We start from the raw sequence: 27,628 nt of genomic DNA on the forward strand, positions 1-27,628 counted from the left end.
TTTGATTCAAAATCAAATCTTTAATCAAGGTCAGTTTTCAAAAGTTACAATAAAATATAACATTGATCAGAAAAGCCCATCACATGTAAACACTGTTAGTAGAGTTAAGTTAGCGCATTCACAATTGTATAACAGTAACCAATAACTCAACAATAGCAGCGAAGAAAAAGTTAGTGCTTACATTTTTTTTTATATTAGCAGGATACTAGATATTGGAATGCAGTGAAAAGAGAAATATATTAAAACATAAAATCCTGATAATTATCAAAGGCACATTGACAAATGTTGTCTTTGGTGATGGCAGAAAAATATTAAAGTTAGTTGGCTAGTGACCGTTATCTTTCGAAGTGATTTGAAACTTGTACCAGTCATAACAATGTGATTTCTAAGTAAATGGAGGAATCTACCACACACCCAGCAAGGTTGCTAAGGTGCAGGAAGATATGTGTCTGAACAGACCTATAATTTAAGCAAAAATGTAACACAATAATTATCAGCAATGTCCATCCACCCCAGCTGCAGTCTTCTTCAGACCTCCAAGGAAATACCAAGCACTTCAAAACATGATACTACCCCTTTTGCACTTCCCACCAGTCTTTCTCCCTCTACAATCTCTTATAGTGAGCAGAAGTATCTGTGGACTGGGAAAGCTATGAGGCCGGAGATGGCGATGCCCAGACTGTCTCCTACACTAGCTGTCGCCATGGCAAACTCCCTCTGTCTGTCTCCAGTCTGCAGGGAGAGAGGGGAAAGGTAAGCGGAGTGGCATGCAAACACACACAAACATGTCCGATGGCTGACCCTCCAGCTAATGTTATATATTGACATACACACAACCTTATATGCAGGCTGGCTGGCTGGCTGGCTGGCCACACACACACACACACACACACACACACACACACACACACACACACACACACACACACACACACACACACACACACACACACACACACACACACACACAGGTGACTGACCTCCTTGCTGATGAAGTAGAATGTGTTGACGTATGCAGCTCCTCCCAGCAACCCCTCGTAGAGGACTATCACAAACACCAGCCACGCACTGGGCAGGAACTGGTAGTACACCGACAATAACAGCAACACCCCGTTCACACACTGAGGGAGACAGAGCAACACCGCGTTCACACACTGAGGGACCAGGGCCCGTATTCACAAAGCATCTTAGAGTAGGAGTGCTGATCTAGGACGATAAAATGACATGGACGGGGGGACCCGATCCTAGATCAACACGCCTACACTGAGACGCTCTTTATGAATAAGGGTAGAAAAGGTAGTGGTGGGGATGGTGGGGGAGATAGAGGGGAGGAATAAGAAAATATAAAGCCAGGTGGAGAGAGATAAAGATCAGAGAAAGTTATAGCTCCACCACTAGGTCTGTTACGGTGACCGTAGTACCACAACACCGGCAATCACGAGTCATGACCGCAATCAAATTCCACATGATCGTTGAGTCACGGTAACTATGCTTCTCCAAAAGTGCGCTCTGTTGTTGCTGATGGTCATTAGTAGCCTACCAAACTTGCTAACAGCCAGTCACTAGTGACCTGGTACTCAGCTCTCTATTGTCCCTCTAATTACTCTGACATAAATGCAAATGCATTCGAAAAATCGAATCAAACACTTAATGAGACTAATATCCCAGTAGCTTTAAATGGCATATCTGTCCAAATGAATATATTTCCATGGCTGAATTTCTGTAGTTCAATGCTTCCCCTTCTGGCTATTTGGATAAAATCATAGTGCAGTTTCTAAATGTATATGGCAGGATAAGCAAGCCCTGATCGGCGAAAAGGACTATCCGTACCAAACTTTAAATTGTATTTCCAGGCACCAGCATTTCGTTCCATCCTAAATTGGTTTAGACATGATTCTTCCGCCCCGTTGCTGAGTATAGAGTGAAATATGGTGTCTCCCATTGCCCTGGAAGAGGTGGTCTTCACTGATAAATCCCTTAAACAAATGTAAACTACGGTTTGATCCTATTATTGATCACACCATTTCTATATGCTGTCAAATTGAAAAACTATATAACTGGGATTCAAAATGACATGCCCATACTCCAATATTTCACAATAACGCCTTGTGATCTGGACGGTGGCCTTTTGCATCCCCCCCAATGGTCCAAATGTGGAATCCATACCCTTGCTGATATCATGAATAGTAATGGTTTGTGAACATTCCAAGAATTGAAAGACAGATACATACCAGGCAAATCTCTTTTCTATATTTACAATTTAGTTCAGCTTTGCTGGCCTATGGAGTCCCTTGGGAAACCCAACTACCAAACCATCCAATGCTGGGATTTATAAATAAATGATCTGGGCTCCTGAAAGGATTGATCTCTATAATATAGAAAACTTTTGGAAAGCTCATATTCTGAGGTAGTCATAAAAAATGGTCCACAGATCTAATTGAATCGGAACAACCCTTTAACTGGAACAGAACATTGAAAAATATGACTTTGGCATCCTGTAATCTGAACCATCAATTTATACATTAAGTCTGTGAACAGACTGTATTTAACACCAAGGAAACGTTTTACGATTAAATTGACCCCAACTCCTAGCAATTCACTGTGTCCCCTAAATCAGGTAGGCACATTCCTCCATATGTGGGTGTACCCTGCAGTTAAATGCTTCTTGGGCAAAGATACAAAATTAATTTAGAAGTGCATGAATGTAAATGCAATGCTTTGCATCTATTATGTTACTTAATGATGATAACTTCTTGAATCTCTCAATTAGAGATGATTAATGCTGACAGGCAACACTGCCGCAAAATATTATGTTGGACCTTACCGGGCAATCACCTCACCCTCTCCTCATTCGCCAGTGGATACAGTTACTTTTAGAAGTTATAACATCATTTGTATTTATTATGGATCCCCATTAGCTGCTGCCTTGGCATTGGAAAACCTTCCTGGTCTTTGTGGTTAAATCTGTTTGAAATTCACTGCTTGACTGAGGGATTTTACAATTATCTGTATGTGTGGGGTACAGAGATGAGGTAGTCATTAAAAAAATCATGTTAAACACCATTATTGCACACAGAGTGTGACCATGCAACTTATGTGACTTGTTAAGCAAATGTTTACTCCTGAACTTATCTAGGCTTGCAAAGGGGTTGAATACTTATTGACTCAAGACATTTCAGCTTTTCATTTGTAATTCATTTGTAAACATTTCCAAAACCATAATTCCATTTTTACATTATGGGGTATTGTGTGTAGGCCAGTGTCACAATCTCAATTGAATCCATTTTAAATCCAGGCAGTAACACAATAAAAGTAGAAAAATCTAAGGGGTGTGAATACTTTCTCAAGGCACAGTACCAAATAAAAATGGCCTAGAAGGAAAGCATCCCGGAGTCGCCTTTTCACTGTTGACGTTGAGACTGGTGTTTTGAGGGTACTATTTAATGAAGCTGCCAGTTGAGGACTTGTGAGGTGTCCGTTTCTCAAACTGGACACTAAATGTACTTGTCCTCTTGATCAGTTGGGCACCGGGGCCTCCCACTCTATCTATTCTGGTTAGAGCCAATTGCCACAGATGTCTCAAGTTTTTAGGGAGAATGCAATTGGCATGATGACTGCAGGAATGTTCACCAGAGCTGTTGTCAAATAATTAAATGTTAATTTCTGTACCATAAGCCACCTCCATTGTTTTAGAGAATTTGGCAATACGTCCAACCGGCCTCACAACCGCAGTCCATGTGTATGGCGTCGTGTGGGCGAGCGGTTTACTGATGTCAACGTTGTGAACAGAGTGCCCCATGGTGGGGTTATGGTATGGGGAGGCATAAGCTACGGACAACGAATACAACTGCATTTTATCGATGGCAATTTGAATGCACAGAGATACCGTGACGAGATCCTGAGGCCCATTGTCGTGCACGGCCCCATGTCGCAAGGATCTGTACACAATCACTGGAAGCTGAAAATATCCCAGTTCTTCCGTGGCCTGCATTGTTCCCAGTTCTTCCGTGGCCTGCATAGTCATCAAACATGTTACCCGTTGAGCATGTTTGGGATGCTCTGGATCGACGTGTACGACAGGGTGTTCCAGTCCCCGCCAATATCAAACAACTTTGCACTGCCATTGAAGAGGAGTTGGACAACATTCCACAGGCCACAATCAACAGCCCGACTGACTCTATGCAAAGGAGATATGTCACGCTTCATGAGGCAAATGGTGGTCACACCAGATACTGACTAGTTTTCTAATCCAGCCTCTTTTTTTTTTTTTAAAGGTATCTGTGACCAACAGATGCATATCTGTATTCTCAGTCATGTGAAATCCAAAGATTAGGGCCTAATGAACTAATTTCAATTGACTGATTTCCTTACATGAACTGTAACTCAGTAAAATCTTTGAAATTGTTGCATTTTGTGTTTATTTTTGTTCAGTATATTATTTAGTATGTAAAGACAACATTACATTGAGAATAGTCTAATGGGCGAGAATATTATCACTTGTGAATGATGCCCAGTCTAAAGAAAAACAGCGCATGCATTATTTTTCAACTTTTTCAGCTCATAGGCCTATATGTTTTGATAAGGTTTGTATCACTGTTTGTATCATGGCCAAATTACTCGAAGCGTAGCCTATAAGCCTAGGACCCCTAGAACAGGGTTGGAGAGCCCATAGCCAACAAAACTTAGTGAAACGTGTTCTTATAAGCCCAGTCATTGCGCCATGGCGTGAACAGAGTTTTGACTGGCCACTATTTAAAAGAGGATCCAAGCTTTTTTGTGATGCTATATTTATTTATTTATTGCTAAATTCTTAAAATCAGGCACATTAATCCTCTTTATGACCAGTGTAGCCTACCTGGCATATAAAAAAATGTAATCGCACATAACGTTCTTTCTATTTGAGTGCAGGCTATGGATTCTTTTTTTTGTGGGCCATTCTAAATGTAAAAAAAAATGCACAAATATGTAAACACCAGATTACATTGAGAATAGTCAGATGGGTGAAAATATTATCAAGTACTTGTCAAATTGTGAATTAGAGACTGATGAAGTGTGTGCAACCTGTGCAAGAAACAGCAGAGTGCATGCCTTTCATCCAACTTTTGTCAAATCATCACTAGTCGCACAACTAAAGTTGCATACATAACTACATATTTAGCATATAGAAGGACCTGTTTCAAATGATCACTTTGTTAAACACTCAACACAGAATAGCCATATGTGGGCACACCCTCTGAAGTCAATATCCTTTCTATTTTATTCAAGCTATTTTCAATTATATTCTTCTTCCCATCAAATAATGCCACGGAATTCTAAGAAAATCTTGTCTGCTAAAATGATTGTAGCCCACAGCCATATGGCAGAGACAGATCAGGACAACATGAGGACAACTCAAAATATGCTGTTCTGTTCTTCGTTATAGGCTACATTTTCTTCATATCATAATGTTTCTTTAGACCTGCTTAAAATAATTAATTTATTGTGATGGTGTAGGCTATATTAAATGGATTTATTAGACTTTTTAAAATGCAGATGTTCCAAAGATCTGGATCAGTGGCTTGTAGGCTGTGCATGGAAGCCCGAAGATGCTAAACATTTTTGTTATTTAAAGGACTATTACCGTGAGACAGGCAGTTATTTGCATAACAGTTACCAGCTGATAAAATTTCATGACCGACACAGCTTTATCCATCATGCAGTAAAAAAAAAAAAAGTGTAAAACAAATAAAAATATATTGCATATTTGAGATTATTCAAAGTAGCCACATTTTGCCTTACACACTCGTGGCATTCTCTCAACCAGCTTCATGACGTAGTCACCTGGAATGTATTTCAACTAACAGGTGTGCCTTGTTAAGTTCATTTGTGGAATTTCTTTCCTTCTTAATGCGTTTGAGCCAATCAGTTGTGTTGTGACAAAGTAGGGGTGGTATACAGAAGATAGCCCTTATTTGGTAAAAGACCAAGTCCATATTATGGCAAGAACAGCTCAAATAAGCAAAAAGAAATGACAGTATCATTACTAAGACATGAAGGTCAGTCAATCTGGAACATTTCAAGAACTTTTAAACTTTCTTCAAGTGCAGTTGCAAAAACCATCAATCGCTATGTGAAAATGGCTCTCGTGAGGACCGCCACAGGAAAGGAAGACCCAGAGTTACCTCTGCTGCAGAGGATAAGTTCATTAGAGTTACCAGCCTCAGAAATTGCAGCCCAAATAAATGCTTCACAGAGCTCAAGTAACAGACATCTCAACATCAACTGTTCAGAGGAGATTGCGTGAATCAGGCCTTCATGGTCGAATTGCTGCAAAGAAACCACTACTAAAGTACACCAAAAAGAAGAAGAGACTTGCTTGGGCCAAGAAACACGAGCAATGGACATTAGACCGGTGGAAATCTGTCCTTTGGTCTGATTAGTCCAAATTTGAGATTTTTGGTTCCAATCGCCGTGTCTTTGTGAGACGCAGAGTAGGTGAACGGATGATCTCCGCATGTGTGGTTCCCACCGTGAAGCATGGAGGAGGATGTGTTATGGTGCTTTGCTGGTGACAATGATTTATTTAGAATTCAAGGCACACTTAACCAGCATGGCTACCACAGCATTCTGCAGCGATACGCCATTCCATCTGGTTTGGGACTATCATTTTTCAAGGGCTATTTTACCAAGAAGGAGAGTGATGCATCAGATGACCTGGCCTCCACAATCACCCAACCTTAACCCAATTGAGATGGTTTGGGATGAGTTGGACCGCAGAGTGAAGGAAAAGCAGCCAACAAGTGCTCAGTATATGTGGGAACTACTTCAAGACTGTTGGAAAATCATTCCAGGTGAAACTAGTTCAGAGAATGCCAAGAGTGTGCAAAGCTGTCATCAAGGCAAAGGGTGGCTACTAAGAAGAATCTCAAATATAAAATATATATATTTGTATAACACTTATGTTTACTACATGATTCCGTATGTGTTATTTCATAGTTTTGATGTCTTCACTATAATTCTACAATGTAGAAAATAGTAAAAAGAAAAGAAAAACCCTGGAATGAGTACGTGTCAACTTTTGACTGGTACTGTATCTCATCTATTGTTCACTCACCTGCAGCAGAGAGAGAGCCCAGATTCTCCTGAACTTCACACAGCAGAGAGAGGATCGCGAGACCAACACCCCCACCTGGTACAGTGTCTGGTACCTGAACACACACACACACACACACACACACACACACACACACACACACACACACACACACACACACACACACACACACACACGGGAAGATTAAGCTTTACACCACTTAATCATACCATTACTAATGAGAAATATGAATCTTTATATGGCACTAAAGTAAAAAAAGATATACAGTTGAAGTCAGAAGTTTACATACACCTTAGCCAAATACATTTTAACTCAGTTTTTCACAATTCCTGACATTTAATCCTAGTAAAAATTCCCTGTCTTAGGTCCGTTAGGATCACCACTTTATTTTAAGAATGTGAAATGACAGAATAATAGTCAGAGAATGATTTATTTCAGCTTTTAATTCTTTCATCACATTTCCAGTGGGTCAGAAGTTTACATACACTCAATTAGTATTTGGTAGCATTGCCTTTAAATTGTTTAACTTGGGTCAACATTTCAGGTAGCCTTCCACAAGCTTCCCACAATAAGTTGGGTGAATTTTGGCCCGTTCCTCCTGACAGAGCTGGTGTAACTGAGTCAGGTTTGTAGGCCTCCTTGCTCGCACACGCTTCTTCAGTTCTGCCCACAAATTCTCTATAGGATTGAGGTCAAGGATTTGTGATGGTCACTCCAATAACTTGACTGTGTTGTCATTAAGCAATTTTGCCACAACTTTGGAAGTATGATGGGGTCATTGTCCATTTGGAAGACCCATTTGCATCCAAGCTTTAACTTCCTGACTGATGTCTTGAGATGTTGCTTCAATATATCCAGATAATTTTCCTCCCTCATGATGCCATCTATTTTGTGAAGGGCACCAGTCCCTCCTGCAGCAAAACACCCCCACAACATGATGCTGCCAACCCTGTGCTTCACGGTTGGGATGGTGTTCTTTGGCTTGCAAGCCTCCCCCTTTTTCCTCTAAACATAAGAATGGTCATTATGGCCAAACAGTTCTATTTTTGTTTCATCAGACCAGAGGACATTTCTCCAAAAAGTACAACCTTTGTCCCCATGTGCAGTTGCAAACCGTAGTCTGGCTTTTTTATGGCGCTTTTGGAGCAGTGGCTTCTTCCTTGCTGAGCGGCCTTTCAGGTTATGTCGATATAGGACTCGTTTTACTGTGGATATAGATACTTTTGTACGCGTTTCCTCCAGCATCTTCACAAGGTCCTTTGCTGTTGTTCTGGGATTGATTTGCACTTTTCGCACCAAAGTATGTTCATCTCTAGGAGACAGAATGCGTCTCCTTCCTAAGCGGTATGACGGCTGTGTGGTCCCATGGTGTTTATACTTGCATACTATTGTTTGTACAGATGAATGTGGTACCTTCAGGCGTTTGGAAATTTCTTCCAAGGATGAACCAGACTTGTGGAGGTCTACAATTTGTTTTCTGAGGTCTTGGCTGATTTCTTTTGATTTTCCCATGATGTCAAGCAAAGAGGCACTGAGTTTGAAGGTAGGCCTTGAAATACATCCACAGGTACACCTCCAATTGACTCAAATTATGTCAATTAGCCTATCAGAAGCTTCTAATGCCATGACATAAACAGCTTGGAAAAACAGACAACTTAGTGTATGTAAACTTCTGACCCACTGGAATTGTGATAAAGTGAATTATAAGTGAAATAATCTGTCTGTAAACAATTGTTGGAAAAATGTATTGTGTCATGCACAAAGTAGATGTCCTAACCTACTTGCCAAAACTATAGTTTGTTAACAAGAAATTTGTGGAGTGGTTGAAAAACGAGTTTTAATGACTCCAACCTAAGCCCATGTAAACTTCCGACTTCAACTGTATATATTCTGAATGGTACTGACCAGCGATACTGCTCTGCATGGGAGAGATAGAAGTTTGGGAAATATAGGAGTTCCAACTGTAAAGAAAGTTGAAAAATTAGGAAATTAGTTCTACTGTAACAAGAAGTTGGGGGTCATCCATACTATACAATGAGAATGGAAGTGATGGTGAGAAGATCAACTAGTTGCAGTGACACTATAAACTGCCAAGGGGCGACAGAGGCCTACTCACCAGGCCCTGGTTGATGAAGTACTCCGCGAAGTAGACAACTCCTAACGGAACCACAAACCTCAGCAGACCCTGAGGGGAGGCGGTAGAATTGATATTAGCAGATTGGCAATAACACATATAATACTGGAGAACATCAAGACTGAGTAAAACTTACTAGGCCAGGGTTAAACTGATTATTTAGCACGTGAAAATGAAATTAAAGTAAAGCTGTTCTGTGTATTTCGCATTGGGGAAATGAGTTTGTATCGACTGGGAAATAAGGATATTTATGAGATTTTGGCCTGGCTTACCCTGGCCTGGGCCAACTTTGAGAGAGTATAACTTTTTAATCTGAAAATGGTACAGACCAAGTCCACTTTTCTAAAATGACTTTAAACTCACTTTAATGATGTTTAGTTTCTCAATACATGTCAGTGGTCCAGTGACCTTGTCTTCTGTTATATTCAGAAGGAAGAGAAGATGGGCTGTTTGGTTAATCAATGTCCTACAAAATATTTTACAATTAAAATGTAATATTTCACTACTTAAAAATATATTGTGTTAAACATCCATATTACCACACATCACTTTCCTCAAAATTCTTTACCTTACCACATGCTGACATGATAAACACACCTTCAACACCTTTCTCCCGCTCCTCCTCTTCATCAGTGTCATCCAATAGGGGCCGCCTGCTCTGTGAGTCTCTGCCCCTCACAGACTCCACCTCCCTGCACTTCCACTGTGGGAAGGATGGGGGGAAGACTAGCAGGAAAAAATAGCTGAGGGGAAAGTGGGGGAAAAGGAAGAGAAAGAGACAAAAGGGGGGTGAAGGGTTCAGATAAACTGACAGAAAAGGAGAGTGATCCTTTCCCACTCACCTAACAACGACACCTTAACTTAACATCAACATTGTTTATGGGACCGATCAGGGGTGAAAGTATACAGAACAAAAATATAAACGCAACATGCAATTTCAATGATTTTACTGAGTTATTGTTCATATAAGGAAATCAGTCAATTGAAATGAATTCATTAGGCCCTAATCTATGGATTTCACACGACTGGGCAGGGGTGCAGCCATAGGTGGGCCTGGGAGGGCACAGGCCCACCCACATGTCAGCAAGGCCCACCCAATCTGAATATGTTATTCCCCTCCTAAAATGCCTTTATTACAGACAGAAATGCTCTCCAGTTTCATCAGCTGCCCAGGTGGCTAGTCTCAGAAGATCCCGCAGGTGAAGAAGCCGGATGTGGAGGTCCTGGGCAATGGCTGGCATGGTTACACGTTGTCGGCGGTTGTGAGGCCGGTTGGACGTACTGCCAAATAATGCACAACATTTTAGAGAAATAAGCTTTTTGTGCGTATGGAAAATGTCTGGGATCTTTTATTTCAGCCCATGAAACATAGGACCAACACTTTACATGTTGCGTTTATATTTTTGTTCAGTATAGAACAAATTTCTTCCCGGTATGGGACCTCCTATGTGTGCATGCGCTTGTCAAACCATCACTTCAAAGGGCTCCTTTACTAGACTACCGACACACGCTCATCCACTCACAACATATTTCCAGCCTCCAAACAGTGGTGAATTTTTCATGCCGCTGACTTTCGGTAATGATAAATAGTGGCGTAATAGCCTACAGTTTCATTTACATTTTGCTTGAATTATTGTGATAGGCTCGTGTTTCTGGTACGGCGTACCCCCACTATTTATTTTTGCCAGGACGCCACACCGAACTACCTTACTTTCACCCCTGGGACTGACCTGATCACCATGGCTACAGGGACGACCAGCATGATGAGCAGCGTGTTCCTGGGCGAGAGGCCAGCCTGCGTGAGAGCAGAGTACAGCAGAGCCCCGGCCACACCTGCTCCACCGGTGCCCGAGCCCCAGCCCCCCAACACATCTCTGAGAGGGCGGATAGAAAGAGACATGGGGTGAGAGTGTCGGGAAAAAACTATGAGAGGGGGTTGAGTGAGAATACCTTTTATGTTAAAAAAAGAGCCGCAAAGTAAACAACTTACTGAACTGTAAGTAAATCAGAGAGATAGTCTACCTGCTAAAGAAGACAGTGAGAGAGAGGAAGGAGAGCTCTCCCAGTCCAGCGCTCACACTGGCAAAGATCACACCTAAAAGATACACAGTACTTTAATATGGATGCAAATATGTACTCTAATACGATACACATAATAATAGGGTTTCAAAAATGAATGGTTAAAATACCGTCTCACAGCATATAGAGTAAGGGTGAAACAATTGTAATACAGTGCCTTATGAAAGTATTCATTTCCCTTGAATTCTTTCCACATTTTGATGTTACAGCCTGAATTCAAAATGGATTAAATAAAATAAGTATCACCCATCTACACACAATACCCCATAATGACAAACTGAAAACATGTTTTTAGAAATGTTTTGTTAATTTATTAAAAATGAAATACAGAAATCTAAATTTCCTTTTCCTCTAGGATTTTTGACTGTGCTTAGTTCCATCCTGTTTCTTTTTTATCCTAAAGTACTCCCCAGTCCTTAACGATTACAAGCCTACCCATAACATGTTGCAGCCACCACTATGCTCGAAAATATGGAAAGAGGTACTCAGTAATGTGTTGTATTGGATTTGTCCCAAACATAAACATTGAATTCAGGACAAAAATGTAATTGCTTTGCCAATTTTTTTTCTCAGTATTACTTTAGTGCTTTGTTGCAAACAGGATGCATGTTTTGGGATATTTGTATTCTGCACAGGCTTCCTTCTATTCACTCTGTCAATTACGTTAGTATTGTGGAGTAACTACAATGTTGTTGATCCATCCTCAGTTTTCTACTATCACAGCCATTAAACTCTAACTGTTTAAAAAAAAAGTCACCATTGGCCTCATGGTGAAATTCCTGAGCGGTTTCCTTCCTCTCCGGCAACGGAGATAGGAAGAATGTCTGTATGTTTGTAGTGACTGGGTGTATTGATACACCATCCAAAGTGTAATGAATAACATCACATGCTCAAAGGGATATTCAATGTCTGCTTCTTTTTTACCATCTACCAATAGGTCCCCTTCTTTGCGAGGGATTGGAAAACCCCCCTGCTCTTTGTGGTTGAATCTGTGTTTGAAATTCACTGCTTGACTGAGGGATCTTACAATTATCTGTATGTGTGGGGTACAGAGATGAGGTAGTAATTTAAAAAATCATGTTAAACACTATTATTGCACACAGAGTGAGACTATGGAACTTATGTGGGGCAGCAGGGTAGCCTAGTGGTTAGAGCGTTGGGCTAGTAACCGAAAGGTTGCAAGTTCAAATCCCCGAGCTGACAAGGTACAAATCTGTCGTTCTGCCCCTGAACAAGGCAGTTAACCCACTGTTCCTAGGCCGTCATTGAAAATAAGAATTTGTTCTTAACTGACTTGTCTAGTTAAATAAAGGTTCAAAAAAAAATAATGTGACGTGTTAAGCAAATGTTTACACCGGAACTTATCTAGGCTTGCCATAACAAAGGGGTTGAATACTTAATGACTCAAGACATTTCAGCTTTTCATTTGTAATTAACATAATTCCACTTTGACATTATGGAGTATTGTTTGTAGGCCAGTGACAAATTCTCAATTTTAAACTCAGGCTGTAACACAACAAAATAGAAAAGGGGTGTGAATACTTTGAAGTCACTGTAAGTCCTACCTTTCTTGTGAGTTGAAAGGGTCTATCTGGGATTGGTACATTATTTTTAAACTATATACAGTATATAGCCATGGATTCTTGAAGAATACTTATAAATGCTTCATGAGCTTAGTTCAACTGTCCTAACCCATCAAAACCCCAAATGTAAGTCTGTTTACAAAGAATGAAGTAAAACAATGTCATTGTAAACAAATAAGGTTAAGATTCAAAACATGGTTAAAACTACAGCGCCTTCAGAAAATATTCATACCCCTTGACTTATACCACAATTTTGTTGTGTTACAGCCTGAATTCAAAATAGTTTCTCACCCATCTACCTCATAATGACAAAGTGAAAATATGTTTCAACATTTTTGCAAATATATTGAAAATGAAATACAGATATATCTAATTTACATAAGTATTCACACCCCTTTGCTATGACACTCCAAATTGAGCTCCGGTGCAAACAATTTCCTTTGAACATCCTTGATATGTCACAACAACTTGATTGGAGTCCACCTGTTGCCAACTCAGTTGTTTGGACATGATATACAAAAGAAGAAAACTCTATATAACAAGGTCCCACAGTTGACAGCTCATGTCAGAGCAGAAACTACACCATGAAGTCCAAGGAACTGTCCATAGATCGCCGTGATTTGTGATGAGGCATATATCTGGGGAAGGGTATAACACAATTTCTAGAGTGTTGAAAGTTTCCAAGAGCACAGTGGTCTCCATCATTGCGAAATTGAAAAAATATGGAACCACCCACACTCTGCCTAGAGGTGGCCGTCTGACCAAACTGAGCAACCAGGCAAGAAGGACCTTGGTCAGGGATGTGACCGAGAACCCAATGACCACTCTGACAGAACTACAGAGTTCCTAGTCTTAGATAGGAGAACCTGCCAGAAGGACAACGGTCTCTAGAGCACTTCACCAATCTGGGCTTTATAAGAGAGTGGCCAGACAGAAACCACTACTTAGAAAAAGGAACAACAGCACACCTGGAGTTTGCAAAAAGACATGAAAGACTCAGATCATAAAGTAAAGGATTCTGTGGTCTGATGAGACAAAGAATGTACTCTTTGGCCTGAATGCAAAGCACCGTGTCTGGAGAAAAGGATATTTGAAATTTGTCAAAAGCCTATTGGATGACAACTTGTTTTTAACCAAGAAAGAATCATTTATAACTGACTTTCTCCAACATAACATAGGTACTGCAGATCCCCTTATTGTATGGGACACTTTTAAATGTGCCTTGAGGCCATGCAATTCAACACATCTAAAAAAAAAAAAAAAAAAGAAGCAATTTAGGCGAAAAGAGTTCATATTAACAAAGGAAATAGCAGGACTAACAGTACAGATAGATAGCAATACAAACTGTACCATAGAGGCACAGAATATGTTAGAGGGAAAACAAAAACAAATAGAGGAACTTATTCAAGAAAGATCAAGTGTAATATATTATTAAAAAATAAAGCGAACTGAATAAAATGGGGGGGAAATGCTAAAAATTATTTACATAGAAATACTACAAAATGATTTACTGAAACTTGTTACAAATGAGTCACCCATGTTCCACAAAACAATATTTTGAAAGACGAAGTAAAGTACTTCAAGCATATGTTTTCGTTTCAGTCTCCTCCATCCCCATTAACCGAAGTTAACTGTAAGGATTTATTTGTTCTATTAATAATGGAAAATTAACAGCTGTACAGAAAGACTCATGAGAAGGCCAATTTACAGAGACACTTTTAGCATGTTTTAACCACTACTATAAAAATTGTAGATCAGATACTCAACAAGGTCTGATTTCATTATTATTTAAACAGGACCCAAGTGGTAAATGTAAAGATCCAATCCATTGAAAAAAATTGGAGGCCCCTTACACTTCAGTGTTGTGATGCAAAAACGACAGTAAATTGCATAGAATTAGAAAAGGTATTGTCGGATATAATTCATCTTAAAATCAGACCGTTTTTTATTTTATTTTATTTTTTACATGGATGATACATTGGACATAATATAAGACAAGTACTGGAAACAATAGAACACTATGAAACATCTGGGAAAGCTAGTATGACTATAAAATGTACATAGCTGCCAGGAATATTTCATTTTGGAGAATCTCTTATACAATGGGTTAAAGTTATGAACAGTGCATTTGGAAAGTATTCAGACCCCTGCATTTTCCAGATTTTGTTAGGTTACAGCTTTACTCTAAAATTTATGAAATAGTTTTTTCCCCACATCAATCTACACACAATACCCCATAATGACAAAGCAACATATTAAGTATTCATACCCTTTACTGAGTACTTTGTTGAAGCATATTTGGCAGTGATTACAGCCTTGGGTCTTCTTGTGTGTGAGATGCTAAAAGCTTGGAACACCTGTATTTGGGGAGTTTCACCCATTCTTCTCTGCAGATCTCAGGTTTAAGTTCGGGCTCTGGCTGGGCCAATCAAAGACATTCAGAGACTTGTCCCGAGGCCACTCCTGTGTTGTCTTAGCTGTGTGCTTAGGGTTGTTCTCCTGTTGGGAGGTGAACCGTCACCCCAGTCTAAGGCCCTGAGAGCTCTGGAACAGGTTTTCATCAAGGATCTCTCTCTCTGTACTTTGTTCCGTTAATCTTTCCCTCAATCCTGACAAGACTCCCAACCCCTGCCGCTGAAAAACATCCCCACAGCATGATTCTGCCACTATCACGCTTCACCACAGGGATGGTGCAAGGTTTCCTCCAGACGTGATGCTTGGCATTCAGACCAAAGGGTTCAATCTTGGTTTCATCAGACCAGAGAATCTTGTTTCTCATAGTGTGAGTCTTTAGGTGCCTTTTGGAAAACTCCAAGCGGGCAGCCATGTGCCTTTTACTAAAGGAGTGGCTTCCGTCTGGCCACTCCACCATAAACAACTGATTGGTGGAGTGCTGCAGAGATGGCTGTCCTTCTGGAAGGTTCTGCCATCTCCACAGAGGAACTCTAGCGCTTTGTCTGAGTGACCGTCGGGTTCTTGGTCACCTCCCTGACCAAGGCCCTTCTCTCCAGATAACTCAGTTTGTCCAGGCGACCAGCGCTAGGAAGATTCTTGGTGGTTCTAAACTTCTACCATTTAAGAATGATGGAGGCCACTGTGTTCTTGGGGACCTTCAATGCTGCAGACATTTTTTGGTACCCTTCCCCAGATCTGTGCCTCGACACAATACTGTTTCAGCGCTCTACGAACAATTCCTTCAACCTCAAGGCTTGGTTTTTGCTCTGACATGCACGGTCAACTCTGGGACCTTATAGAGAGAGGTGTGTGCCTTTCCAAATCAATTGAATTTACCACAGGTGGACTCCAATCAAATTGTAGAAATATATCAACGATGATCAATGGAAACAGGATGCACCTGAGCTCAATTTCTAGTCTCATAGCAAAGGGTCTGAATACTTATGTAAATAAGGTATCCATTTTTAAGTTGAAATAAATGTGCTAAAATTTCTAAAAACATGTTTTCGATGTGTCATTATGGGGTGTCGTCTGTAGATTGCTGAGGATTTTTTTTAATTGATTTAATCAATTTTAGAATAAGGCTGTAACGTAACAAAATGTGGAAAAAGTCAAGGGGTCTGAATACTTTCCGAAGGCACTGTATACACACACACAAAAGATTGGACACACCTGATTCCAGGGTTTTTATTTTTACTATTTTCTATTTTCTTCACAATAGTGAAGACATCAACACTATGAAATAACACACATATGGAATCACTTAGTAACCAAAAAAGTGTCTAAAAAATGGAATCTTTAAAAGTCTTTAAGTACCCACCCTTTGCCTTGATGACAGCTTTGCACACACTTGGCATTCTCTCAACAAGCTTAATGAGGTAGTCACCTGGAATGCAATTCCATTAGCAGGTGTGCCTTGTTAAGTTCATTTGTGGAATTTATTTCCTTCTTAATGCGTTTGAGCCAATCAGTTGTGTTGTGACAAGGTAGGGGTGGTATACAGAAGACAGCCCTTATGGTAAAAGTCCATATTATGGCGAGAACAGCTCAAAAAAGCAAAGAGAAATGACAGTCCATCATTAATTTAAGACATGAAGGTCAGTCAACGCGGAAAATTTCAATAACTTTGAAAGTTTCTTCAAGTGCAGTCGCAAAAACTATCAAGCGCTATGATGAAACTGGCTCTCATGAGGACCGCCACAGGAAAAGGAAGACCGAGTTACCTCTGCTGCAGAGGATAAGTTCATTAGAGTTACCAGCCTCGGAAATTACTGCCCAAATAAATGCTTCAGAGTTCAAGTAACAGACATCTCAACATCAACTAGTCAGAAACTGCGTGAATCAGGCCTTCATGGTCAAATTGCTGCAAAGAAACTACTTCTAAAGGACACCAATAAGAAGAGATTTGCTTGGGGCAAGAAACACGAGCAATCAACATTAGACCCGTGGAAATCTGTCCTTTGGTCTGATGAGGCCAAATGTGAGATTTTTTGTTCCAACCACCGTGTCTCTGTGAGACGCAAAGTAGGTGAACTGATGATCTCCGCATGTGTGGTTCCCACCGTGAAGCACGGAGGAGGAGGTATGAGGGTGTGGGGGTGCTTTGCTGGTGACACAGTCTGATTTATTTCGAATTCAAGGCACAACTAACCAGCATGGCTACAACAGCATTTAGCAGCGATACACCATCCCATCTGGTTTGCGCTTAGTGGGAGTATCATTTCTTTTTCAACAGGACAATGACCCAAAACACACCTCCAGTCTATGTAAGGGCTATTTGACCAAGGAGAGTGATGGAGTGCTGCATCAGATGACCTGGCCTCCACAATCACCCGACCTCAACCCAATTGAGATGGGTTGGACTGCAGGGTGAAGGAAAAGCAACCAACAAGTGCTCAGCATATGTGGGAAATCCTTCAAGACTGTTGGAAAAGCATTCCAGGTGAAGCTGGTTGAGAGAATGCCAAGAGTGTGCAAAGCTGTCATCAAGGCAAAGGGTGGCTACTTAGAAGAATCTCAAATATAAAATATTTTGATTTGTATAACACGTTTTAGGTTACTACATGATTATGTGTTATTTCATAGAAAATAGTAAAAAATAAAAACCCTTGAATGAGTAGGTGTGTCCAAATTTTCGACTGGTACTGTGTGTATATATATTAGGGATTGGAAATGATGCAGACAATTACATTGACGGAAGCCACAATCTGCAATATTAAAGCTGATGTACCCCCCCCAAAAAAATAAAAAAAAATAAAAATAAAAAAGGTTTGACTCAGGGGTGTGAATATTTATGTAAATTACATATTTCTGTATTTCATTTTCAATAAATTCTTAAAACATGTTTTCACTTTGTCATTAGATGGGTGAGAAATATGTAGATGGGTGAGAAAATTATATATTTAATACATTTTTTATTCAAAATGGAAAGATGTGAATCCACAACAAAATGTGGAAAAAGTCCAGAGCTGTGTTCGAATACTCATACTAACCGCATTATATGTGATGTGAATTGACTATATATAGTATGCTTATTGGTCATAGTATGGATATAGTTAGTAAGCCAAAGGTTCACGGATGTCGGACTAAATTCGCCAAAATACGAAGTTACAAGCAGAGGACACCATTTCTGTACTTTTAGGGCCCAAAATGCAATTCTTCAGAAAATGGGCGTGGCTTCACAACATTTTCAGATTTGAAGAAAATGGCGGAAAATATGCAGCCGAAGTCCGACGAGAGCGAATACAAATTCATTGAACTAACTAATGACAAATGTTAAGAAAATGTTGAGCAATGTAATAAAGTAATGACTTGTCAAATAAGTTACGTTGCACGTTATGTTGGCTGACAATTTGTTAGCTACGCTATCCTTACAAACCGCATAGCATTACAGCAGGATGTACCGGTATGTTAGCAAGTTACCTAACCTTTGTTGGATACTAATACATCGAACTTGCAAGGCAGTATATTAACTAACTAACCAACGTTTATAGACTTAATTATTCACATCATTCTTAGCTAAGTGGTATAGTCGTTGTGCATTTCCATGGACATTTTTAATTCTGGCTATCTACTACGATTTCAGAGCACTCTCGCGCGCCGTTGAATATGGCCAGTGTCAGTAAACATTGGCAAAAAAAAAAAAAAAGCGTAATAAATTGTTGCCAGCAACACAGTTACAGTCACCAACACTCTGGATAACATGAAAACAGCCTAACCAGCTCTGCTGTGGTGAATAAAATGATCAGAGTGAGGTGTTCTCTCATTTGTGTCTGGAAGTAGCTAGCCAATGTTAACCAGTTAGTTTGGGTTCTTGACTGCAGTTGAACGCTTGGATCAACCCAACTCCTCGGCCAGAGTGTCCAGCGTGAGCTATGAACACTCAGAGCGAAACGCTCTGGATTTACAATCTGACAACGCTCTGGATTTACGAACGCCCAGTACGCACTCTGGAACTGCAGATTGAATTTACGAACACACCTGAAATCGATAGCTAGTAATTTGTTACGCTAACGAGCTACGATACCGTTTGTTTACAGTATAATAAAATGAACTAATAGTAAATAGTATATACTCATTAAGTATGTAGTATACAGTATGTTTGTATGGGTTTTCGAACACAGCAAAGGTGTATGAATACATTCTGACGGCACTGTATAATTTTGATCTCATGGACTCACAACTGTCTATGAATTAACATTTACATTTCTCCAGCCACATTCCTCTGTTTACCAAAACAAGTGGCGTGGGTTGACTGCTTTGTTATTTTTCGAATCCTATATTTACCCTTTAATATACACATGACCGAAAGGTTGCTGGATTGAATCCCTGAGTGTCGTTCTCCCACAGAACAAGGCAGTTAACCCACTATTCCCAGGAACCACTGCTTTTAAATCAGGGCAAGGCGACTGGAAACATGACCGAACACAAACAGTGTAGCTATTCCCTCCGCAAGGCAATCAAACAAGCTAAGCGTCAGCATAGAGACAAAGTAGTCGCAATTCAACGGCTCAGACACGAGAGGAATGTGGTAGGGTCTACAGTCAATCACAGACTACAAAAAGAAAACCAACCCCGTCGCAGACCCCGATGTCTTGCTCCCAGACAAACTAAACAACTTCTTTGCTCACTTTAAGGACAATACAGTGCCACTGACACGGCCAGCTACCAAAACCTGCGGACTCTCCTTCACCGCAGCCAACGTGAGTAAAACATTTAAACGTGTTAACACTCGCAAGGCTCCCGGCCCAGACGGCATCCCTAACCGCGTCCTCAGAGCATGCTCAGACCAGCTGGCTGGTGTGTTTACGGACATATTCAATCTCTCCCTATCCCAGTCTGCTGTTCCCACATGCTTCAAGAGGGCCACCATTGTTCCTGTTCCCAAGAATGCTAAGGTAACTTAGCTAAACGACTATCGCCCCATAGCACTCACATCTGTCATCATGAAGGGCTTTGAGAGACTGGTCAAGGATCATATCACCTCCACCCTACCTGACACCCTAGACCCACTCCAATTTGCTTACCACCCCAATAGGTCCACAGACAACGCAATCACACTGCCCTAACCCATTTGGACAAGAGGAATACCTATGTAAGAATGCTGTTCATTGACTACAGCTCAGCATTTAACACCATAGTACCCTCCAAACTCGTCATTAAGCTCGAGACCCTGGGTCTCGACCCCGCCCTGTGCAACTGGGTCCTTGACTTTGACAGGCCGCCCCAGGTGGTGAGGTTAGGAAACAACATCTCCACCCCGCTGATCCTCAACACTGGGGCCCCACAAGGGTGCGTTATCAGCCCTCTCCTGTACTCCCTGTTCACCCATGACTGCGTGGCCATGCACGCCTCCAACTCAATCATCAAGTTTGCAGACGACACTACAGTGGTAGGCTTGATAACCAATAATGACGAGACTGCCTACAGGGAGGTGGTGAGGGCCCTCGGAGTGTGGTGTCAGGAAAATAACTCACACTCAACAAGACAAAGGAGATGATCGTGGACTTCAGGAAACAGCAGAGGGATCACCCCCCTATCCACATTGACGGGACAGTATTGGAGAAGGTGGAAAGTTTTAAGTTCCTCGGCGTACACATCACGTACAAACTGAAATGGTCCACCCACACAGACAGCGTGGTGAAGGAGCAAGAGCGCCTCTTCAACCTCAGAAGGCTGAAGAAATTTGGCTTGGTCACCAAAAACACTCAAACGTTTACAGATGCACAATCAAGAGCATCCTGTCGGGCTGTATCACCGCCTAGTATGGAAAATGCTCCTCCCACAACCGCAAGGCTCTCCAGAGAGTAGTGAGGTCTGCACAACGCATCCCTGGGGGCAAACTACCTGCCCTCCAGGACACCTACACCACCAGATGTCACAGGAAGGCCAAAAAGATCCTCAAGGACAACAACCACCCGAGCCACTGCCTGTTCACCCTGCTATCATCCAGAAGGCGAGGTCAGTATAGGTGCATCAAAGCGGGGACTGAGAGACTGAAAAACAGCTTCTATCTCAAGGCCATCAGACTGTTAAACAGCCATTACTAACATTGAGTGGCTGCTGCCAACATACTGAGTCAAATCTCTAGCCACTTTAATAAAAATAAAAAAATGGATGTAATAAATGTATCACTAGTCACTTTAAACAATGCCACTTTATATAATGTTTACATACCCTACATTACTCATGTCATATGTATATACTGTACTCTATACCATCTACTGCATCTTGCCTATGCCGTTCGGCCATCGCTCATCCATATATTTATATTCTTATTCCTTTACACTTGTGTGTATATGGTAGTTGTTGTGATATTGTTATATTACTTGTTAGATACTACTGCATGGTTGGAACTAGAAGCACAAGCGTTTCGCTACACTCGCAAAAACATCTGCTAACCATGTGTATGTGACCAATAAAATTTGATTTGATTTAGGTTGTCATTGAAAATACGAATTTGCTCTTAACTGACTTGCCTAGTTAAATAGAGATTAAATAAAAATGATTTAACTAATCAGCTAAATCAGCTATTAACAGAACCGCTGACTGGCTGATAGATGCGTCCCCATAGTTACCATATCAGTGAGATAGTGTCTGGTTTCAGGGGAAATGTCAGATCTGCAATGTTCTAGGAATTAAAATAGTGATCAATGATCATATCATTTTTCAAATGTTTACGTCCCCATGCACAAACATAGGCTTCCCCCCCCCCCCCCCCCCCCCCACACACACACACACACACACACACACACACACACACACACACACACACACACACACACACACACACACACACACACACACACACACACATTACCCAAAATGCTTATCCACACGGTAGAAGAGAAGGACACCACAAGGAAGCTTGCAATCGCTGTTGCAACGCATACCAACACTCGGAAACTGTGGACAAAAACACCTCCAAATTGACATGTGCACTCAAGTTGCCAAACCTTTTCAAACTCAAACAAACTGGTAATGTAGGATAATATTGTTCCTGTATTATGTTATGATTAGCAAAAGCTAAGATACGGCCATTGACAACATGTTATTACAATATTAATTTACTGAAAAAAAATAAATTCAAAGACAACTGGGAAAGCACTGTCTGTCCTTCTCTTACCCATAAGGGAGTTTGTGGATGATGAATGGCGCAGAGAACTTGATTAGGAGAGTGGGAAGAATATCAGCCAACAAAACAGCCTTGGAGAGGGAGACAGAGGTCCACACACACGTTAACCAGGCAGGATCAGGCTGATCACTTTAATAATGTTTACATACTGCTTTACTCATTTAATATGTATATACACTGTATTTTAGTCAATGCCACTCCGACATTGTTCGTCCTAATATTTATATATTTCTTAACTCCATTCTTTTACTTTAGACTTGTGTGTATTGTTGTGAATCGTTAGATATTTCTGCACTGTTGGAGCTAGGAACAAAAGCAATTCGTTACAACACCCGCAATAACATCTGCTGAATAACAATTTATTTGATCACACACACTTTCACAGCTGCAGTGCATCTCTATTTACCGCGGTAGAAACAGGGCTGCAGTCGTAGCGACTTCTTTTTCCACCTTCAACGTCTAAGGCAACTGTGGATGGGGTCTGAAGAAGGAGGAAATGGAGAGAGAGAAAGAAAGAGTATTGCCAATATAGTACTTTGACACTAACAATAGATACGAATGTTACGGTGATACAGCATTCTACAACCCATTCTTACAGGTGATGTGGAGTTGTGAGACCCTTGTTGTTTTAAGATGTCATGGGCTGCACTCAGCATCACCACGTACGCAAAGTTATTGCACAACCCCAGCAACCTGAAGACAAGGGTCAGGAGGAAAGGTGGGAGACACAATGTTGAATTTCAAATCATTAATTTCAATTGCCTGCATTTCAGAACATTCAGTGCAGGGATGGGGGGCATGCAGAGATGATAAGTGTCAGTGGGCCAATGAATGATAGCAAGTTCACTGAGGCTACGCAATAATGTTGTAGGGTAAACTGAGCATAAGATGTAGCCAGCCTTCCTATGTAGATTAAGACACCGCGGAGCCAGTGCAAGATATGGCTTGGAAAACAAACCTCAATCTAGGGATGACAATTGCGTTGTACTACGAATTGTCCCAACTGCTACACCGAGTAGATGGAACAACTGCTAATGTTTAAGTAAACTGCCCTTTTTTCCCTCATGCTAGCTAGCAGAAGCCACAGCAGCCATTTTAGAATTCCATAATGGCTGCCGTGGCTACATACATACTTATCACTGGGGCCAGACAGAATCTACAAGGAGTGGTTTAGTCAGTCTTTACAACATATAGTGCCTTCAGAAAGTATTCACACCCCTCGACTTTTTCCACATTTTGTTGTGTTACAAAGTGGGATTAAAATGTATTTAATTGTCCTTTTTGTCAACAATCTACACAAACTATTCTGTAATGTCAAAGTGTGGGGGGGGGGGGGGGGGGGAACACTAATATAAACTACTTAACCAAAGGTATGTGGACACCTGCTCGTCGAACATCTCATTCCAAAATCATGGGCATTAATATGGAGTTGGTTCCCCTTATGCTGCTATAACAGCCTCCACTCTTCTAGGAATGCTTTCTTCTATATGTTGAAACATTGCTGCGGGGACTTGCTTCCATTCATCCACAAGAGCATTAGTGAGGTCGGGCACTGATGTTGGGCGATTAGGCCTGGCTCGCAGTCTGCGTTCCAATTTATCCCAAAGGTATTCAATGGGGTTGAGGTCAAGACTCTGTGCAGGCCAGACAAAATCTTCCGCACCGATCAACAAACCATTTCTCTATGGGACCTCAGTTTGCGCCCGGGGGCATTGTCATGCTGAAACTGTTGTCACAAAGTTGGAAGCATAGAATGTATGCTGTAACGTTAAGATTTCCCTCCACTGGAACTAAGGGGCCTAGCCCGAACCATGAAAAATAGCCCCAAACCATTCTGCCTCCTCCACCAAACTTTACAGTTGGCACTATGCAATGGGGCAGGTAGCATTCTCTAGGCATCCGCCAAAACCAGAGTTGTCCGTCAGACTGCCAGATGGTCAAGTGTGATTCATCACTCCAGCTGACGCTTGGCATTGCGCAAGGTGATCTTAGGCTGGTGTGAGGCTGCTCGGCCATGGAAACCTATTTCAAGAAGCTCCCAACGAACGGTTATTGTGCTGATGTTGCTTCCAGAGGCAGGTTGGAACTAGGACAATTTTTATCAGCTACACGCTTCAGCACTCGGCGGTCCCGTTCTGTGAGCTTGCGTGGCCTACCACTTCGCAGCTTAGCCGTTGTTGCTCCTAGATGTTTCCAATTCACAATAACAGCACTTACAGTTGACCGGGGCAGCTCTAGCAAGACAGAAATTTGACAAACTGACTTGTTGGAAAGGTGGAATCCCATGACAATGCCACGTTGAAAGTCACTGAGCTCTTCAGTAAGGACATTCTACTGCAAAGATTTGTCTATGGAGATTGCATGGCTGTGTGCTCTATTTTATACATCCGTCAGCAACGGGTGTGGCTGAAATAGCCAAATCCACAAATTTGAAGGCTTGTCAAAATACTTTTTTATTTCTGGGTAAGTCTAAGAGCTTTCCACACTTGGATTGTGCAACATTTGGCCATTCTTTTTTTCAAAATTATTCAAGCTCTGTCAAATTGGTTGTTGATCATTGTTAGACAACCATTTTCAGGTCTTGCCATAGATTTTCCTGAAAAACTCCCCAGTCCTTAATGATTACAAGCATACCCATAACATGATGCAGCCACCACTATGCTTGAAAAATATGTATTGGATTTGCCCCAAACATAACACTTTGTTTTCTTAACAAAAAGTGAATTGCTTTTCCACATTTTTTGCAGTATTACTTTTGTGCCTTGTTGCAAACAGAATGAATGATTTGGAACATTTGTATTCTTTACAGGATTCCTTATTTTTACTCTGTCAATTAGGTTAGTATTGTGGAGTAACTACAATGTTGTTGATCCATCCTCAGATTTCTCCATTCACAGCCATTAAACTAACTGTTTTAAGTTACCATTGGCCTCATGGTGAAACCCCTGAGCGGTTTCCTTCCTCTCCGGAAAATGAGTTAGGAAGGATGCCTGTATCTTTGTAATGACTGGTTGTATTGATCCACCATCCAAAGTGTAACTAATAACTTCACCATATTGAATGGATGCTTTTTACCCATCTAAGAATAGGTGCCCTTCCTTGAAAGGCATTGGATAACCTCCCTGGTCTTCGTAGTTGAATCTGTGTTTGAAGTTCACTACTCAACTGAAAGATCTTACAATTATCTCTATGTGTGGGGTACAGCGATGAGGTAGTCATATTTTTTTTAATGTTAAACACTATTATTGCACACAGTGAGTCAATGCAACTTATTATGTGACTTGTTAGGCAAATTTTTACTCCTGAACTTATTTAGGCTTGCCATAACAAAGAGGTTGAATACGTATTGACTCAATACAATTCAGCTTTTCATTTTTAATTACATTTGTAAAAAGAAAATAGAAAACATTTCCACTTTGGAGGGGCTCATGAGTGGCGCAGAGGTGTCACGACCGACCCTGGTTCGATCCCAGGCTGTATCACAACCGGCCGTGATTGGGAGTCCCATAGGGCGGCGCACAATTGGCCCAGCGTTGTCCGGGCTAGAGGAGGGTTTGGCCGGGGGAGGCCGACATTGTAAATCAGAATTTGTTCTTAACTCACTTGCCTAGTTACAGCTTCATCGGCGATCCATTGGTGCATTTGATCTGCGCATGTGCCAGCACCGGGTAGCGCGAGTGAGTTCGGAAAAACATTTATCTTATCAATTGTTTTCACATACAAACTTTATACAGTATGTCCGACATCCGAATCAAATAGTCTAAGTAAAAACAACATGGTCACTGTGGTATAATGTGTATCTTGATTGGCGATTTTCTGCATTTATCAAAAGTCCCATCAGCAGCCTGATTTCACGTGTCGATGTACACAGGAGTATTAGGGAAATCGTTATTCTTACAAAGCATGTAAACGTTTTAAACGAACTATTGTATTAACCTGACTATCCAATGTAATCGCAAGATTGTGTGCATGTAACCGTGTTCACTGTAGCTAGCTAAATAGGTTTGATTCAAATAACGTTACATTTAAATAAATCAAATATGGATAGCTAGGCTCGTTTCTGATTTCACATCACATTCACCATAGTAGAACATAATCTCACAGCTAAACTCACCAAAAACCAGTCCAATTTCTCCAGCGCGAACTACGACCTAAAGACAGTACAGAGACAAGGTGTTAATAAAATAACCAAATTAAATATAAATAGCCATACTAGCTAGCCAGCCACACAGCAGTGTGATCTGTCTGGTCGGTGTAACAAATCACAAGTGTGACACACTATTTACCCTCGCTGTCAGATGGCATATCTGGGTCTGCATTGACGCTGACTGCTTGGTCCATGATTAAAAACGAATTAAATCGATTATTAAACAGCAGCTACATAAACAGCTAACGAACGTTACTCTTACACAGCTGTCCAATTAGCTAGCAATCTAGCTAGCTACTTCCTCAATGTTATCTTGTGGTGTTCCGCAAATTTCCATAGGTCACAGATTTGACAGCATTTTTTACAGAACTTGAGGCAGACAGGCGAATGTTATAGCTAACTGACTAGTATAAAAGATTTTCTTATCGCTTTCATTTTTGTTCATAGGTGTTTACTACATGGCAACTTCGGACCGATTCAAGGCAAACAACAAATCATCGCGTGTAGCAGCGAAATATCCCCCCCTTGAAACTACTACCGCACACTGCTGGTTCCGCATATAAGCAAATAGAGTACCACAGTATGAGTCATACTACTCATAAAACCAAGAGGTCAAACAGGGAAATGGTTCCAATCGGTTTTCCACCATTCATTTTTCCCACAGGGAATTTTAAAACACTTAAAATACGGGCTATATTTTGTATAGACTTACCCTGACATGACGTTTAGATAACGATGCATCTCTCTAGGCCAAGGTTACCTTTTTTGACAAAAACTTCTCAGCTGCTGATGTAATGATGTCTAGCTTCTTGGACTTCTTGGACACTTGTACAATACACTTAATAACTGTGGCTATACAGTTGAAGTCGGAAGTTTACATACATATTATTACAATCATACCTGTCGGCGGGATGAACTGTGTATCCAGATGGCTGGACTGACTCCGACAGTATATCCTGACAGAGCCATGTTTCCTTGAAACAGAGTATGTAACAATCCCTGA

The 27,628-nt window shown here is 41.0% G+C and overlaps 1 protein-coding gene across 2 annotated transcripts; it reads right to left on the reverse strand.

Moving 5' to 3' along the window:
- On the reverse strand, positions 1-27,153 carry cln3 (CLN3 lysosomal/endosomal transmembrane protein, battenin). 2 transcript variants are annotated; one of them, XM_082973025.1, is made up of 16 exons: positions 26,765-27,153; positions 26,593-26,629; positions 23,075-23,171; positions 22,885-22,959; positions 22,470-22,549; positions 22,164-22,249; positions 11,250-11,322; positions 10,958-11,101; positions 10,365-10,508; positions 9,825-9,970; positions 9,591-9,643; positions 9,210-9,278; positions 8,999-9,054; positions 7,094-7,187; positions 981-1,121; positions 1-732 (listed from the first exon to the last, which is right to left on the reverse strand). In XM_082973025.1, exons 1-16 carry the CDS (start codon positions 26,817-26,819, stop codon positions 616-618), a joined length of 1,467 nt encoding a protein of 488 aa, XP_082829151.1. In that variant the 5' UTR covers positions 26,820-27,153; the 3' UTR covers positions 1-615. The 2 variants fall into 2 exon arrangements, with proteins under 2 accessions (XP_082829151.1, XP_082829152.1); XM_082973026.1 differs by lacking the exon at positions 10,365-10,508 and having other exon boundaries at positions 26,765-27,151.
- Positions 27,154-27,628: the final 475 nt, after the last annotated feature.

Source organism: Salmo salar, chromosome 03 (assembly GCF_965601325.2).
Source record: "Salmo salar chromosome 03, fSalSal1, whole genome shotgun sequence".
NCBI classification, from domain to species: domain Eukaryota; kingdom Metazoa; phylum Chordata; class Actinopteri; order Salmoniformes; family Salmonidae; genus Salmo; species Salmo salar.